Below are 19,908 nucleotides of genomic sequence, written 5' to 3' on the forward strand. Positions count from 1 at the left end.
AAGGATTCACTCCCATGGAGGTTGCCCTCCCCATGCCGAAATTCACTTCTGGTTTCTCATCAAACCCTATTATTTGTAATTTAGGAATGATTGTTTGCTCACAGCCCAACAACATTTTGACATGTGACGCAAATGACATCAATAATAGAGAGAAAATTTCTCTCTCTTGCAAAAAAGTTTTTCGAGCTTGATCCAGGGAATTGAAAATGGTCCGGCTACTGAGTGTCCAAACTTAAAATTAAAATTCAACGGTGAAATTTTTTTAAAAAAAATTCATTTTTTTTTTTATTTGTAGAATTTCGTCCTCTACAACCTTGTGGCATCAGATCATATTTTTGAATGCAACAAGGTGACATGATTAGGAAATTTTCGTTTTTCATTATGGGTTATTGATGCCATCTGTAGAACAAGTCAAATGTCTATTGGGCTGTGAGAAACAAGTACTTTGTAATTTAGACATAAAACCCTAATGTTTCAGTGAATATTTGAGATACGAGTGCTTTAAAACTTACGATAACCCTTCCCATTAGAGAGTAACTCAAAATACCCATTTTGTCGAGAAAAACTTTTTTTTTTTTTAAATAAAAAGTTTTTTGTCTCCACCATCATTAATCTATAGGGTAAAAACTTTGATTTACTTCAAAATTCCCTAAAAAAAACATTTGATTTTTTTTTATTGACTTTAAATTGATAATTAATTTAAGATAAATATTATTAATAATTTACTTTTATTTTATTTAGAAAAAGATACATAGTGGAGAACAAGGGGTGGTCTACATATCAAATAGCAATTTTGTCACCAAAACCAAAGGCTGAAGTCATAGACATTTTGGGAAAAAATTCAACGTTTTTGGATAGAGGTTGAAGGATATAATGGTATTTTGACAAGGCATTGAATATGGTCAACATTAAGAGAAAGAGAATTTATTCGAAAAAGCCAAACTTCCTCGTTATGAACACCACCCAAACAGAGACTATGCGCACGTTAACGCCCTGTATAATACATTGGTCACTAACTTGCGCCATCCACCTATTTTTGGACACATGTTTAACGGAAAATGCTGGAATGACACAAAGGTGACAATTGTTAATTGTTTGAGCTCCTCCTCTGTCGAACCCGAACCGGGAGACCTCCACTAACGGTGGCAGTTAAACCGGGTACAAACCTGGGTGCCCGATTCGGTTCAATAACTTGGATCTCAAACCTTCGGATCAGAGATAATGCAACACATTTCATCTCCACCAACGCTATTTCTTTACCCAAACAGACCCTTAACCCAGCTTGAAAAACCGGATACTTATAAGGGTTTTCGGGCAAAAACAAACCGTTCTTCAACCACCTTTCCGGTTTGAATTCAAGACAATCCGGACCCCAAACCTCTTCTACCCGACCCATTGCGTAGGGATGATAAGTAACACGTGTTCCCTTCTTCACGAGCGTACCATCCGGGAGGACGTCGTCCTCCTGAGCGAACTTTGAGTCAAACTGCACTGGTGGATAGAGTCTCATACTCTCGTGCAAAGCCGCTTGTAAGTAATTCATCTCTCGCATTTGCTCAAAACTAACGAGTTCCTGACTCAGACCCATTATCCTGTTTGACTCGTCAAGAATCGCCGATTCAACTTCTGGATTCTGAGCCAACAACCAGAAAAAACTGGTCAACCCGGAAGCGACCGTGTCACGACCAGCTAAAAGAAAGCTTATAACAATGTCTCTTAGATACGTGTCGTCATCTACTGAACCCATGAATCTAGACAGCAAATCTTGATGTATAGCGAAACCCATTGTGCGACGTTTCCGTATGACCTCGTAAGCTAAAGTGTTGACGTTTTTAATGGCGTTTCTTAGCTTTTTCTCTGGACCAATGTTCAATAAACGTTTAGTCATCCAAATCAACGGTGATAAAGTCATCGCTCGCTCTGCTGATAATTTCGAGGCAAGATCGAATGCGAGAGCGAAATTCGATACGGGTAATGAGAGCTCGAGACATCCAGGATCTAACCCGAATGAAAATCGACAAATTGTATCGAAAGTGAATCGACGAAACACGTCTTGTAAATCAAAAATACCATCTTTTTTACAAGAAAAAGAAGATAATAGATTGAAAAGTCGATTTTCGATCTCATTAGAGACGATCTCGAGCGCAAATAATCGAATTGAGACAGACCCAAGTTCTAAACTCGCCATTTTTCTCTGAAACTTCCAAGAATCTCCATCAACATTGAAGATTCCACGACCCAAAAGATCACCTAAGATGAAAGAGAAAGATTTCCCTTTTGGGTAGTTTTCGAATCGGTTCTTGAGTATGTATTCGACGTTATCTGGGTTTGCAGTGATGATGTTGTTGAGTGCATGAAGATGAATCGTTCGAGTTGGTGATTGTTTGATGAGGTGAGTGTACCAGTCGCAAATATTTTCGAACTCGAGACACCAGTTTGATTTGAGATAACTACGACAACAGTTGCAGCTACACCAAATCTTTAGTCGAAGTAAGAAGAGAAAGAGAGAGAAGAGAGAGAATAAGATGGTGAAGAAGAAGAAGAGAAAGGAAAAGGAGGTGAAGAGGGATTGTAACCATAGTGAAGCTTTGGACTCCATTAATGTATTAAAGAGAAGAACTGAGAAGTGAGTGTAAGGGAAAGAGAAAATCTAGGGTTCTTTTATAGAAGATTTAACGGTGCTTTAATTTTAAAAAGCCCTCTATGTTTTTGTCAATATTTAAGATACACCCCCATGCTTTCAAGCTGGTTACATGAGCCCCTTGAACTTCATCTACTCCAATAATTAATGAGAAAATGACTTAATTACCCTCTTTGAAAAGTCAAAATCCCTTTCTTTTTTCTTTTTTTTTTTTTCCAAAAAACCAATAGCCTCAATCACTTTGATAAATAAATAATTTCCTCCCTCGAATTCATCCCCAAGATTCTATTAACTTTAACTTTAAAACCTCATAAACAATCTAGGATTTTTTACACTAAGTTTGGATTGAGAGAAGTGAAGAGAAGAGAAACTCATTAAAAGAAGGGAAGAGAAGAGAAAAGAAAATAAACTTAATTTCTCTCCACCGTATTTAGATTGACGGGAGAGATTGGGATAGCTTTGAAATTTTAAAATATCTTAAAAAAGATATAGGGGCAAAGTTAAAATTATAAAATAATTTAAAAGGGTTTCTCTCTAAATCTCTCCATTTTTTGAGAGAAAGAAAACTCACTTTTTTTTTCACTTTTTTTTTTCTTTTCTCTTTTCTCTCCCCACTTGAACAATCCACACCAGAGAAATGGGAGAAATTTATTTATTTTCTTTTCTCTTCTCTCCATTTCTCTCAATCGAAACACAACATTAAAGTAGAGAGCAATGGAATTGTTGGTAGAAAAATTAAGGATTCTCTATAAGGAGCAAATACGATCTATAGAGTTTTTTTTTTTTTTCTTATAACATCTTATGACCTTTTTCAACATTTATCATTTGATAAAACACCACGTCGATAAGACAATAAAATGAATGTTTTTCTAAAGGGCTTAAGATGAGAATATAAATGATGTGGATTAAATAGATTAAAATTAATTTATCATATAAATTGAAGAGCTTGAAGTTTTTTTTTTAAAAAAATTAATGGATTTTTGCAAAATGTTGAATGTGGGGTTATTTAGGTCATTTTATAGTAGTCTATAGAGAATACCAGGGTTAAGAGGTTTGTAAATATTGGGGTCTCTCAAATATTCTAAAAAACGTGGATGTGTATATCTAAATCACGTTAATTTACATCTCTCGAAAAGCACAGAGAACACGTGCTCTAAGATTCCAAGATGGTTACAAATTACAATTCCGTCAGACTGATAGTTTTTCCCACGTGCTCTATTTCCTCCACTATGTCGATGAAAATGATGGAAAGTCCAAACTCGCGATTCGACTCGGAAAAGTCAAATAAAAATATATTAATTTAAAAATGGATAAAACATAATTTTAAATAGCTAAATAAATTTATTTTTTTATTTTTTATTTTTCACAAAAATATCATATTCATCAATTAAAAAACTCAATCAAGTTTCTTACCCATGAATTTTTAAATTAATTAATCAATATAACGATTTTATTTTTTGAAAGATAATCGTGGAGTTGGGTTTTAAGGGAGTCGAACCTAAAATGTGAGAACACTTTCCACATGTTTTATCAACTTGTTAAGCTGGCATCTTTCAATTTAACAAGTTTGCTTGGTTGATTTAACAAGTTGACTCGACAAATTGGTTCCATCAAGCTTCGGGACCAATTTTTAACAAGGATTTTGTTTTATTTCATAATTATATGTTTACAATTTTTTTATTATTATTTTTTTTTTGAAATTTTAAAATTTTAAAATGTTTTCATTGAACAATTCAATTATTAGAGATCATTATTGCAAGAAATTGGTTCAATTGAGCTAAATGTTGGATTAGAATTTAAATTTTATAATTTCCAGTCAATTTCTCATTAGGTGAGAAATATCAAATTTTAATATTAAATATGGACAATTTAAGTAGGATTGGGCTCCGTTAACTCAAGATAGAGAAAAAATAATCCAAATTTTCAACAATCAGAATTTATATATATATATAAGCACATGTTAGTCTGTACATATTAAATATTTGTTTACATAATAACTATCATGAGAATTAAATATATTTTTTGTAGTAAATACTTTGACAATCAATAATAACATAATAAATGAATTTATCAATGGCATAATAAATATATTTATTATATAAAAGTCTAACATTCATTTGTATTTTTCACCAAAAAATAAAATAAGAAGGGTTATTATTGAAAAAAGTGTTGGACATTAATCCACATGTTTAGGACCTTGCAGGAACGTAATCATTTTCCAACACTTTCACTTTTCAAAAATATCCCTATCTATTTTGTTTTTAGTGAAAAAAGTAAGGGCATCTTAGTCTTTTACATAATAAATGCATATGTTATGTTGATATTAATTGTCAACGCATTAATTATAAATAAAATATTTAAATCTAAAGACTTAAATATCTTTAACGTTTATCATGTAAACAAGTATTTATTATGTAAAAGACCAAGATGCCCTTGTTTTTTTTTTACTAAAAGACAAAATTAACATGGGTATTTTTTAAAAGTAAAAGTGTTGGATAATGCTAACGTCTCTATGAGGTCTTCGAAATTAGCATTTGTCATATATATGTATATATATAATAAAGCACAACAATAATACCCACACATGATACAGTTTTGTGAGGAATAAACCTCTCATTAATTACAATTTTATAACATATCTCGAAAGACGAAAGGCTTGAATAAATATGTATGAGAAACGGAGGGTCGAGAGAGGCTTATTGCACAATTCACTCAACCATCCATATGGAAGTGGACACTCACTTAAGAACATATGAAAAGGCCTTTGGTGGACAAAGAGATAAGTCAATGGAGAACTACCAAATCCAATGACTTTGATTTGTTCGTACCATTCTATCATCGATCACTGTTGGGTCGATTGGTGGGTCACCCAAAAACATCAAGAAAAGTCCAGCAACATTCGCGAAAGAAAGACCATGCATAGACAACAAGCAAGAACTACGCCGACTTATCTGGAACATCTCATTATTGTCACCTTAAATGCTATTATCTCTTTACTAAGAACAAGAATGCTTGATCGAGAAAAGCAAGCAAAGAAGCAACAAGATATGGAATATGAAAGGACTGGAGATAAGCTCCCATCAATCTATAATTTTGAGGTGTCCACTTTATTTTTTTTTACTCTTCACTACTTTTAATTTTACTATATTTTCTTTTTAACCTATTTTATTTTTTTTAATTTTTATCCCCCTTAACCTGAAAGATGCGGCACGAGGCAAATTACTGTAGTATCCTAATAATACACATCCCAATGATATTTATCTTAAAAATATATCTCGATCATTTGATTTTTTTATTTATAAGATAAGATTAGGATTGTACACACTTGAATTATCCAACATGATGTAAATATGGGTATATGAAAAGCTTTTTCTTAGCTAAAAGTTATTTTTAAAATGATCAAAATTTGAAATTTGAAACAATTTTTTTTTTGTTTTGGATAAGTTTACTTTCTTCTTCCCATACTTTAAGACTTTTCCGCATGTAATCCACTTGTCACTTTCTTAGTGATAACTTTTCCGTATTATTTCCACTTGTCGCTCTTACTATTTCCACTTGTTACTTCATTCTATCTGAAGAGAATATTCTCTTCTTTTGTTGCATGTGAGCCATTTGTCTCTCTTTCCAAATTCCACGTGCCATTTTTAACTTATTCCACGTGTTCCTATTAAGATATGGAGAAATTTATGATTTTACCAAAAAATAAAAAAATTTACATGAATAATGCTGAAATGACGTCACATAACACACACACTGACGTGAAGGTGTATGGGAATACTAGATGTTTTTCATCGAGATACGAATGAAGAACATCTATGATTTATACCCTCTTTCCTGTCAAGATGTGTGATATGAGGTCCGATCTTGAGTCACTCCAGCACGACCCCTTTTACATTTACCCCCAATTTTTTGAGTTGTGATTTTTTAATACCTCTTTGACACACACCCCTTGACGTCGTATGGGTTAGAACCATAGATTTGTGTATCCCGAGAAAAAGTATCTATATGAAGCATTAGAATGAACTCGATTCATAGGGGTAGACAGAGTTAGGGCGATTGAAGGTCAAAGTGATGAGTATGATACAAAAAAGATTGATGATGATGTATTTATTATTTGGAGATGAGAGTTTTTGGTCAATTTTCATCACTCTATTGAGAAATATCATAGTTAAAGCGGCATGATATTAATTTAAAATATTAGGAAGACATCTCTAATATTTTAAAATATTTGGACGGGTTGTAAAAAATAAAAGGTAAAGCAATTTACTTTTTAATTCCTTGCATTCATTGTATTTGATGAATTGAGAGCGAATTGTACTGCGAATTGATTTGATTCGAGCCAATTCACGATTCAATTCTCTACCAACGAATTAGGTAACTCAACTATGAACAACTCTTTATTTTTAGGGTAGTGATATTACGACACCACCATAATATGAGTAAGGGTGTCAATAGGTATCCATTTAACTGAAATCCATTTAGGGTAGTGTCAATAGGTATCCATTTAACTGAAATCCAACCAGAATTGAAAACTCCAGTTCTGGTCTCTTTTTTATTGGAATTGATTAGAACCGGGTCTAAAATAGAATCGAACCGATCGATAGGAATCAAAACCATTAGATTCTATCCAATGGGTACCTAGAACCAATTTGTTTTATCATTTCTTTTCATATTATAGATGATTTAAGATATATTTTTTTAAAATTTCAAAATAAATATAAAATTCTTCAATTTTTCATATAAATTATCGATTGAAGCTTAAAATGAGTTACTCTTCTAAGAATTTATTACTTTTAACTAAGATAACTTTTCATTTTTGAAAAAAAATCATTAATTTTATCTTTAGTATAACAAATCATAACTAACTTAATACTTTTATTGATAAAATGTCAATTTTTTTGAAAGGATTATATATATATATATAGATATATAATGATTTCAAATTATTTTCTTTTCATTCGATTTTTGAGAATTGAAACCGATGAGAACCTGTGATTTTTGATAGTTTCGATTCTATTTATTTTGCAATCGGAGCCGGAATCAACAAGAATCTAAATCAAACTAAATATAATGGTTATAGTTCTAAGTTCCTCCAGAATCGACCCATTGACACCCCTAAATATGAGTATCCCCAAAGCTATAGCATAATGACTATCATTCTTCTTGTGCTAATTTTACTTAATCTGTACTCGTTTGACGTGGCAAGGGCACAAAATTGTTGATCATTTTGGTTGTATATCCCAAAGAAAAAGATGCCATTTCCATGTTAGTTGAGTGAAAATTTTCGAGTTAGAAAATCATGACTCCTTATTATTGTAAAATCATTATATAACCACACCACTCCGGTGATTTTGAATAATTCCTCTAGGTTATAGTGGAATTTAGAGAAAGTCCTGTATTTTCAAATTGATGGCACATCCCTTGACTTTGGTATTCTTTGAGAGATTGACGTAAATGACCATAAACACCCTCGCCATCAACCTTTGTCAAAAACTCCTGACTACCCTCATTATCATTTTTTTAAATTAAAATATTTTTACCATTGTCTTTAATCCAAGGACTTTTATCCCTGTATTAAGATGAATAGGCAAAACCCAATGAGTGTTTAAGCCAATGTTTTCGAAGAGGTGATACGGTTTTATGCTGTCGTCGAAACCACTACTAATAAGGTTGAATGGTTGATCTATATTTGGGGTCCGGTCCATGCATGGATCAAACCCAATTAAGGAATTTATGTGTGGGTTAGAATGGATTTTGATTATGTTTTCACACTCTTGCTTAGGGGTGCAACTTGGCCTAGTTTAACCTAAGAATCGAACCAAACCGATAATTTTGGGTTGGTTTGGTCGGATTTAAAATAAGTTGCGATTCGGTTCTAGGTTTAGAAAATGTAGATTTGATCAATTTGGTTCAATTCTTAGTTCAAGACTTGTATAGAACAGAACCAACCAAGAGCTGAACGTTATATAATAAATAAATATATATTTTTTATTATGAATTATTTTTAGAGTTAAGATATAGATTAATGACTTCTTTATGGATAAATTAATAATTTTTTTTATAAATAGATTAATGATTTGGGTGGACAACCCATGAAACCGAACCAAATCAAATAGACCTACGTTTGATTTGGGTTGATTCGATTGTATTGGTATTTTTGATTGATTCTTATTCTTATTTAGTGGAACTGACCTATATTGGTTTGATTTCAATTTAGCCACAAACCGGACCAAATTGCACCCGTCGTCCTACTTTTTCCAATAATAAATGGAGCTCACAAATAAATAAATAAATTTTTTTGGATAATTTGAGTAGAAAAAGTCTAAGCTGATTGACATGGTTAGACTCCCCACGCATACAAACTCTTTCAAGTGGGTCATGATTGGGCCAATCGAAAGTGTTAGTCAAGGTGGGAAAGTGACTACGGTAGTCAAGCTAGCCTAACTCCTTGGAAAACAAGACAAATTCAGCTTTTCCAATAAATCATATTGTGTTCTATTTTGCTTTTTAATAAATGTCAATTTTAGTGTCCACTTTTCGTGTAACATGATTTAAATGTCACTTTTATCCCTTATAAGTTTTAAAGTATTTTCATTTAATATTTTAAAAATTAAATCAAATCAATTAGTCGATCAAACTTGATAAAAATTTATCACTAATTATGTTTGATCGTGAACCAAGAAAAGGTTGCATGAACGAAGGGACCATGTAGAGCATGGACCGAGGGTCGTGTTTGGGCCACATGGACATTCACGTTGGTTCAAATAACACTTCACCCCCCCCTTAAAATTAATGAATAGGACGAATTCTGAAGAAAAAAATTCATAAAAATACATTATTTATAATCAGATCTAAAACTTTGAAAATAAATGGTTGATGAACACCAAAATTTAAGATTAAAATTCAATGGTGAAAATAAGTTATTTTTTAAATTTGTTTTTTTTTTTTTTTCAAAGTTCTTAGAATTCTATTCTTTATAAGCTATATGGCACCCGATCGTGTTTGTAGGTGTCACTTAAAGACATGATCCATATAGATAGGTGATCGTAATACAACTCAAACACAACTTAAGTAAATAACCCACGTTACTGTGAAATACTAATGAATCGCGATAAATTAACTCGGTTTTTACGCATGCACTTGACGCATTTTGACGTGAATACAAAAGGTAGGGATCCAGAACAGTGTGTCGTACCCAACAAAGGTCAGGTGGCACCCTATTTCATACCACGTTGTATTTGTGGGACCCACTGACTATATGGATATGTGGTCCATCCTTTGGTGAACCTACATACCAAAAATCGTAGTATTTGATAACTTTTATCCACAGGATCATGAAAAAGAGTTTGAATCCAACGATTCAAAATCATTCTTAAGACAATGCTAAAATCAATGGATGCACATCACCAATCAAACTGATATTTTGAGGGTAGGTTTAACAAGGGATGGATCACATATCCATATGGGCAGTGGGTCCCATAAATACCATGTGGTATGAAATGGGGTGCCACCTAACCTTTGTAAGGGTTTTGGATCTCTACCCTTTATATCCATGCCAAATTACGTCAAGTCCATGTGCAAAAAACGAGTTAATTTATCATGATTCAATACTAATATTTTATTCAAGAGTACAAAATCATAAATCATTTTCATCGAGATAAACAAGAAAAAGATGTGTGATTCTGTGTCCTTACCACGTCAACTGTGTATCAAGTCCGCGTGCGATCATCATTATTAAAGCTAAATCTGTATTGCACTCTTACCATAATTAATTAACTAAGAAAAGAAAGCCTAATCAGACAATAATAATATGGAAAGAACAACAAATCCCATGACTTGATTGGTGTAGCAAACATAGCAAGATTCCCTTAGTTACAGAAGCGAATTGGTTTCCGAATCCCTCGTTGACGTCGGCAGTACTTGGAGAATCAGGAATGATTTCGTTGTAGAGCTCACCATCCACTTTATTGTACATGTGCTCATCATGATTGTTGATCACGCCATCAATTTGGACCATATAACTCCATCTCTCTCTTTTCCATATATATATATATATGTATATATGGAAAATGTTGCATGAATTGAGGGACCATGTAGAGTATGGACCAAGATTTACATTTACGTCATGTGGACCGTCACGGTTTAAATAACAACTCGTCCCTCTTGATTTCTAGTTTAGATTGGGTTTGAAAAAATTATCTTGAAAAAAATATTTTTTAAGACTAGATCTTAATTTTGAAAAGAAAGTCATTGAACTACTAGATTTAAAATTTATATTCAACGGAGAAATTTTTTTTTTTTTTTTTTTTTTTTCATTTTTTTTGTTTGGAAGTTAATAAAATTTCATGCTCTACATACAAAGTGACGTTTGATGGTGGTTTTGGGTGGCGCATTGGCATGTGGGCCATAGAGAAAGATGGTCCTTTCGGTTCATATAACTACATTCCATATATATACTAGAGTTCACCCTTGCCTACGACATAAGCATCCTCTCTTGGATTAAGAGGGTAAAAGCGAAAAAGTAAGGTTGGAATGATATTATTATAAAAGAAAAATTGAGATTAAAGAGGTAAAAGATAAAAAATAATAAAATAGATTAAATAGGTAGAAGAGGAAATATAGTAAAATTAAGGAGTTAAGAATAGATGAAATAAAGAGGGTCCTGAAAACTATAGTTTGATGGAAGGGGTAAGAGATGAAAAATAATAAAGTAGATTAAAGGGGTAAAAGAAAAAATATAGTAAAGTTAAAAGAAAGCATTATCTTTCGAGTTAAGGGAGTAAAAGTGGGGAAAAAAAAAGTTGGAGAGGTATTATTAAATAAAATTGAGATTAAAGAGGTAAGAGATGAAAAATAATAAAGTCAATTAAAGGGGTAGAAGAGAAAATATTATAAAATTAGAGAAGGTGAAAAATAAGAGAAATAAAATAGGTCTCATGACACTATAACTTGACGAGAGATTTAACCCACAAAACTGTAGTTAATTGAATGTTTGTGTCACACACGACTATTCCAACTTAATTGTGTTTTATTATATAGATATATAGGATTGAATTCAATGGATAACAAGATAGTTAAAAAAAATTTATAAATAATTTTTGATAGGGTTAGAAGTTTCGGAATGGGCCAATTTTTGTGAGGATGATCATGATGAGGAGATCATCCTCACAAAAATCAACCCATTTCGAAACTTTTATCCCCATCAAAAGTGGTTTACAAATTAACATTAGAAATTGATAGTCTATGATTCTTCAATTTGTAAACTTCGGTTAAAATTTTCAGAATGGGTTGATTTTTGATGAGGATGTTCTCCTCACCATATAGACCATCATCATCAAAAATCAGCCTATTCCAAAACTTCTAACCCATATTTTATAGAAAACTTTAGTTATTTTGTTGTCCCTTGAATTTGACCCATGTATATAATAAAAAATAATTGAGTTGTAATAGTTATGTGTGACACAAACGTCCAATCAATTATAGTATTATGAGGGACAAATTCAACTAAGACAAACATTCCATGTTCACAATTTTGTGGATTAAATCTTCCATCATACAATAGTGTTATAGGATTCACTTTATTTTATTTATTCTTCACCTCCTCTAATTTTACTATATTTTCTCTTTTATCCCTTTAATTCACTTTATTATTTTTCATCTTTTATCCCTTATTTTTTTTTCTTATGTATCTCAAGTCAATCATCTACGATTCCATGATGGGGGCGTGTGTCAGAGAAGACGTCATATTATCACAACTCATATCATTATCTTGGATGGGGACAATCGCCTTGACAGAGAAATTATTTTCCACAAAAAATATGCAATCAATCATACATCTGAAAATAACATTTTCTAAAAAGAAGAAAAATAAAAATTATCATTTTCCATGAGCAATCATACAAACCTTCCACATCATTAGGTGAAGAAATCTGGTTACCTAAGACTGCAGATGCTGACATTCCAAAGGACCACAACAGGCTTTCCATGTTTGAAACAAGGAAAATTTGTAGTTTAAAATACATCTATGCAGTTGGAACTACAATAAACCCATACATGTCGGCCACCCCAACAAAAAAAAAAAACACCACCATGAACCAACCTAACCATCTGTCCCCACTCCTCACCACTATAAATTGCTAGGGACCCGGATTTGTACCTGCCATGTGCAATCCATGATCAATGTGGTTTGGACTTGGCGTCGACATCAAAAACAACAACGAAGCCTTATCCCAGAGATTTCAGGTTGGCCAAAAAAAATTATATTCCCTTCACTTGAGTGTCCAAAGTCAAGTTTCTTTTTGTTATAGAGAGAGTTTATTTCTACTTTCTATCCTAATTATGTTTTGTTGCTTATTTAAATTAGTAATCTTTGTGCCAAAAAAGAAATTAATTGTATGAATTTCTTCTATCATCTCATACCTTAGAAAAAGGCGAAAAATTCAATTAATTTAAAATAAACAAAATCAATTGTTATTGTTTTGACTTGTAGAAAATGCTTATTAACTCAAACTAATGAAATTAACTCGATGAGAGGATTGAGACGGCATCAGGGATTGGATTTGAAGCATCGAATATATATTTATATAATCAAGGCAAAGAGTACAATACCTACCTATATATGTATGAAAGGTTATGAATTTAATGTGTTAAGAGGTGCAAAACCTTAGTAGATACTTTTATTTATATTAAAAAGGTGATGATCTTGATTTAGAATCTAGAACAAAACTAAAGTATTTAGAACAGACTAGCATATCATAATTCTAGGAAGGTGATTCCCATCGAATTTGAGAGTTGCAATGACGGCCAATTGATAAATACTTTGACTACAATATTCCTCTACATTGTCTTGGTGATAAAATTCACACCAATATTGCATTTTTTAGGGGAGGGCATGAACTTAAAAATAAAAAAAATTAAAACTCAAACCAAACTCAGACGACGAAAGACAGTCTAACTTAAAAAGAGGTTCAATAAAAGAAAAAAAAATGTATACAAAATGCTTATGTTTGTAGTATAACCCTCGTCGAGTTCGAATTCAATATCAGGATCTCATACATCGATGTTCGCAGACAATTTTGAATGTGCACTAAATATGCTAAATCTAAAATGTGAAATGCCCCAATCATTAATATTAATCTCAAACTCTTGCCCTACAAGTTTAGCAAGGGGTCTATCAAATTTGAGCAGAAGCTCCAATAATAAATTATTTATGATAAATAATCAAACTCATCTAAAAAGTTGAAATAATTGCATTTTGAACACAGATCTTTATGCAGAGAATCCTTGAAAGTATTAAGTCATCGAGTTCGAATTTAGCCCCCATTGATATAAAATCCTGGCTCCGCTTCTGTAAAGTGGAGTCTCCATGGACCAAGTGGCATCCGAAAAACTAAGCTCTATTGCCACCCTAAATGCCCACACACCCAACCCATAATCATTTTAACCCTCATATTAGTCCCTCTCTCCATATAGCTAATCCCAAAAGCAATTTTAAATTTTGGGATGGAAATAACATTCTAACATACAAGATGATACTACTTTTAACCTTCAACAATACTCTCCCAAACGAAATCCTTCTAGAACTACTCCAACTACGTTGCCATTGAAGTTTGGATATTAAAGGGGCATATGGTATGTCAAAAGGGATGCTACACTAGTGTTATTAATCTTCCCTGGGCCAACATATAATTCCTTACCCAATGAATCTCCACTTTTTTTTTCTTTTTTTTTTCAAATTAATCTCTCTGAAGAAGCAAATGATTCTTAAGCTCTTCAAAAGAACTTAAACTTGATTTTTTTGCTTTTGTTTTTAAAAATTTTCACTTTTGATTGGTAAAGGGTAGTTAACAAGGTGAAGTTCAAGGGGGTATGTACAAACCCCGTAACACATGAATCCAATTGATCCCTGCCAAATTAGGAATACTTGGGAAGCAACTACTAAAATATGCCAATAATGAATCCAATGTGTTCAAATAACACAAAATTGATGACTCCTCAATCCTGAAAAATTCAACAATTTTCTTACAAAACCTAACCAACAAAATAGAACTCCAAATTTTCTCAACTCTTGAACCCAAAACATTAATGGAAATTGTAGGATGATGGAAGAGAAGAAGCAAGAAAAATAAGAGTTATGGTCAAAGTGCTAGTTGCCTCTCACTTACAAACCTCCAGGTATCGTGCTCATCGACAAGGCAAAACACATACTCACACATAAAGCCTATTAGAAACAATTGAAAAAATAAATTAATAAAACAATATAGACCTTGTGAGCTGAGAACAACTTCAAAACCTGTATCTGAAATTATTTACTTAATTAAAAGACTTGGTATTCTTACTAAATGATAAACATTGCTTCCAAAAATAAATATAAGAATTCAACAAAAAAAGGCACAAAATCCTTGTGGGTCCAAAATAAGCTACTACAACCACGATGAATCATCTATTACGTAAAGATAGTTTTCTGCAAAACCGACAATAAGTGAGAAAGACAAAATAGTGAAAATATACCATAGCGTGTTTGATATGCAACTCAACCACTCAAGCTGCAACCTGCTTTTTCAACTTTGAAAGCTCTTGCCTGATTAAACCACCCCTCTGAAAACAAATGTAATTCTCATCGTAAGACACGATAATTTAGTGACTGAAGTAGGGCTGTCAAGGGATCGACCCAAAATCCATTCTGATCCGATAACTTCGGGTATGGATCAATGTTTTGGATTCCGACAATGATCCGATCCAATATCTTCTTGGATCGGATCTAGATCAACCATGTCCCAATCCGACAAGGACCTGATCCGATAATATGTAAAGTATATAAATTATATAATATATTTGTTGAGATATCTGAAGTTCATTCAGATTTTGTATATAAGATTGGTTTTGGCTCAATTCAGATCCGAACCAATTGTTAATGGATTGGATCTGGATATTGTTTCTTTAATAGGTATTAAGGTTAGTGGAAAGCAAATGAAGTTGGGTTCAAGGGGTTTTGAACCTAGGACGTGGGAATAACACTCTACACGTCTTACCACTTAGCAAAGTTGGCACTTCAAGATCGGATCTGGATTTTAATATTGAGATCCGATAAAAACTCAATCTATTACTTATCAGGTCAGTCCTGGATCCAATCCTTATTGGATTGGTACCAATCGACCCCAATGCGATCCAGACCAATCCTTCGACAGCCCTAGACTGAAGTAGCATCAATACTCTAGAAAAGAAATGCAATAGTAAAAGCACACCTTGATTTTTGCTAGCATAACCTTGAACCGATCAAAGTCATTGAGTGAGGCCCTCTTCTTCTGCACAATCAATTTCCTGCCCCAAGAACTAGTCTCCCACTTGTTTTTCACATCTGCACCAGAAAACATCATCTTCAATTAGATTTTATCTATAAAGAGAAAATGGAGCTTTTGAATGAAAGATGAACATAAACCTGCGGCTTCCATGGCAGCAATGAGAGACTTCTTTGTAGGCACTCGTTTAATATCAATTTTGATGTCAGTTAGTGAGAGCCTCTTGAAATTCATTTGGCATCTAACCATATCTGGGGCATCAACCAGAGCCTGCATGTCAAAGTGTACACATAACAAATGTCACAACAGTACAGCTATATTATATAAAATAAATAAATAAAAATAGAGAATAAGACAAATAAACATAAGATATCTATGTCTCAACTGGCAAATATATATTTGTGTGTGGTTAGAGAGGGAAGCTTTGGTAAAGGCTGTGGTGGTCTTGCATTAGTATGACTCCTACATACGGCACCCCAACTAGGCATAGTGGAGCGTGGAGGGTAAAGGTTTCATTTGTTTTTCACAGAAAATTCGCACTCAATATTATTATTATTTTTTTACATAGAACTTTCTAGGATATATTTTTTTCATGTTGTTTTGGTTGCTTCATGGAAAATATGCAAATTTTATGGGGAAAAGAATCGCTTTTCTGTTTTTGTTTTGTTTTTTTTTTTTTTTTTCTGGGGGTTGGGGGGGGAGGGATTGAGAAAATATGTCTCAGAAATTTTTGTTTATGGTATATCTTTGTAAAGCTAGCACTCCAAAATTCCAAACCAACATAAAATATACTCCATAGAGAAGTGGTGGGCTTGATTCATGAAAAAAAAAAAAAAACATGGTTCAATTTACACAGCCCTACATTTAGGAAACCATATGCATTTTTTTTTCTGATAGGTTTAAGTGCAAAGGAAGGGTTTTGACCCTACGTCTGTGGTATTTACCAGATACAGATATTAACACCTCACCAAGGTGACAGCTTCAAATCATATTGCATTATCACCTTTTAACAAGAAAAAAGGCAGAACCAAATGGAAAAGAAGTTGAAGTCACACAAAAGAGTCATCAAAGAACAGATCTGCCCTTTCAGGCACTTGTCATCTCTCTTTCTTCTTACGTATACAGATTTCAAGGAAGGAAAAAGGAGAAAAGCTTTGTTTCTTTTGGGTGGGGGGGAGGGGGGAGGGGGGGGGGGGGGGGGGGGCATTCAGACAGATTTGTAGTTTGCAATTTGCAGGCCTCTGCACAAGTGAGCAATTCCAATGAAGGGAACAATGAATGCTCCGTCTCAATGATCCTCGGTCCATGTGCGCCTTTGCTCTTGAAGGAATCTATGTGGCCGACAAATGTTATATTAAAGGCTAGTAATTCTCCACAAGACAAATAAGTGTGGAGAAAATCCGTGTCTGGAAATATCAAGGTTCCTGAGAGATACTTTAACGAGATTGGTAGATTTGTGAGGCTCTCAAGGTGCTAAAAAAAAAGGTGGAATCAGCCTCTGATGATTCCAGAAGTGATAAAGCTAAAGTCTGGAAAGAGCTGGCTCAAGCTTTGTCACAATCAGAGCCAAATAAGGCAAGTGAATATGTTGTCAATAATCATGTTAGAATGAAGGGAAGGAGAGGTAGTTCAATGAGCATCGAAAGGAGGAGGACTTTGTGCTCCAAAATTCCATCAAGAACCAACGTTTAGACCTTTGGGCGATAGAGGATTGTGCTTCTTCTGTGAAGGATCATAAAAGGAGATTAATTGGTCAGGAACATGAACCTCAAATAAGGGAGATCCTCAAATCTGTATGTTTTGGTGCTCCGCAACCCGGTGTCAGGATATGTTCGCTAATGAACTATCCCATGCTCTTCCAAGTAGTGACAGAATTTATCCAAAACAAGGGTTTAGATTTTTATTATAATTGCATAAAATTCATAAAAGTCGCTAATACTTGGGGGGGTTAAATGCACAATTGTATTAAAAGTCGTCAAGACCAAGGCCATGGACTTACATGGGCTAAATTACAGACCCATTCCCACCAACCCATGGATCTTCAAAAAAGACCCCTTCGAATTATTTAAACACTTTACACTGAAAGAAAGAAAAATAAAAGAACAAAAATAATCACATCATGAAAATTCAACTTTTTATCCTCAAAAACCTGACAGTTTCTCTCCTTCCAAATACCCTAACATACAATGAAGGAGTGGTAGATCATATGATCTCTTTGCCAGAAAGAAAGATACTCCTTGACACATCCAAGACCTGAATAAAGCACACACCGACCCAGGGGAACAAGTTGAAATACCGACTAGATCCAAGAAGTAAGCCCACACTTCTCAAGCAAGAGAACAACGGATGATACTGTGATTCACTGATTCCCCTTCCTTTTTTACACATAAAGAAGAAATTTGGCATGCAAAACCCTCCAAATAAGTTGATCTATTGAGAGAGCTTTACCCAACGCTGAGGTCCAAATGGAAAAAAAAAACAACAAAAAAAAAAGATATCTTGAATGGAATTTTTGATAACCAGACTTCGGAAGAATGGGAGCAAGTCCTCGCACATCAAAGCGGAATAGCACCTCGGAGAAAAAATTTCTTTAAAACCACCAAACATCCTAAGCGAGTTGTAGTTAGTAAGGAATTGTAATTGATCATTAAAGAAAGTCTAGGGGCAACATTGTAGGCAGAGAGGAATAATAGGGTGAGTTATTTGTTCGCTTAAGAAATTCCAAGGTTCAAATAAAGGGTCAAATGATAAAATCAAATTATTATGAGCCAAATTTTCCGATCTATTATATTAATGTTTCAAAACAATTCATTTGGGCATTTACAAGAGAAACTTTGACACCAATAACTCTCAAGATCTCGAATTTACTAATTCCTAAAGCTGATCCAAGTTCAGATTGAGTTCAGATTCTTAGTGTGAAATCCAATACTAATTTTTCAACCTATCCAAAACAAAGATATGAGTTTAATTTAGGCAAAAAGAAACCATAATCAATGTGAAAATCTCTCCATTATTAAGAAATAAAATTGATTCCAGATAATAAGCAAGATTTTACAATTGGAACCAAAATAAAACAAAAAATTGGATCTTCTAGGTGAGAATTAGCACGTAAACATTGAATAATATAGAGTTAAATTAAAACCCATGAAAGAAAGAAACAAACAAAAAAATTTAAAAAAAAAACCCAACATTGATCGTTTTCAATAATACAATTTAAGCTGAGAAAATTAGTATGAAAGTCTACAATAATTCTTTGTTGCTTCTCTAAAATTACGCTAAATGGTGCATATTATCAATAAAGTGGAAAATTTACTGAAAATGTAAATCGAGCATTAATGGAGGACTTGAAATGGTGTGTAGATCTGAAATCTTACCCTGTTTTGGTCGATAACATCGACAATCACGACGAGTTTACCGTACTCTTTTCCATAGTTAACGAGAGCGACTCGCCCGATCTCAACATAGCGTTTGAAAGGCTTTGATTCGAATTTCAAACGAAAGAAAGAAATAAAGATAAGAGATCAGAAAGAAGTTCAAGTAATTTGAGATTGAAAACTAAGAAGAGAGAGAGAGAGAGAGAGAGAGCTCACCATGGTTGCAGAGATCTGGAGGAAGAGAGCAAACGTCTGAAGCTCTGAGCTGTAATTCTGTAAATCTTAACAAGTGAGGATTAGGGTTTATGGATTTAGATTGAAAGTTGACACGTAATCCAGAATAAATTTCCTATTGTCACACCAATATTTTCTTAGAGCAGTCCGACATCAAATCATCAATAAAGAAATTATATTTTGCACACCAACTTTTACTTACAATGCACCAATCCTTTTGAAATTGGGAGAACTAACATTTCATGTGTTGAATAAGACGAAGAATCGTGATAATCTGACTATCCCACGTGGCAAACTCAATCGACTACTATAACACCCCAGATTTTTAAACATGTATCTCAAGAAAATCCGCAAGCTAATA

General features: G+C 33.4%; 1 protein-coding gene and 1 pseudogene across 1 annotated transcript; both read right to left on the reverse strand.

Moving 5' to 3' along the window:
• Positions 1 to 899: 899 nt before the first annotated feature.
• Positions 900 to 2,643, reverse strand: LOC147384921 (cytochrome P450 94C1 pseudogene; annotated as a pseudogene).
• Positions 2,644 to 14,915: 12,272 nt separating this feature from the next.
• On the reverse strand, positions 14,916 to 19,655 carry LOC147384922 (large ribosomal subunit protein eL14z-like). Its single transcript, XM_086425269.1, has 5 exons — positions 19,530 to 19,655; positions 19,314 to 19,415; positions 16,080 to 16,209; positions 15,886 to 15,998; positions 14,916 to 15,238 (listed from the first exon to the last, which is right to left on the reverse strand). Exons 1-5 carry the CDS (start codon positions 19,530 to 19,532, stop codon positions 15,182 to 15,184), a joined length of 405 nt encoding a protein of 134 aa, XP_086281395.1. The 5' UTR covers positions 19,533 to 19,655; the 3' UTR covers positions 14,916 to 15,181.
• Between the last annotated feature and the right edge of the window lie 253 nt (positions 19,656 to 19,908).

The sequence above is a fragment of the Akebia trifoliata genome, chromosome 15 (genome assembly GCF_017979445.1).
Source record: "Akebia trifoliata isolate Shusen 1 chromosome 15, ASM1797944v1, whole genome shotgun sequence".
NCBI lineage: Eukaryota > Viridiplantae > Streptophyta > Magnoliopsida > Ranunculales > Lardizabalaceae > Akebia > Akebia trifoliata.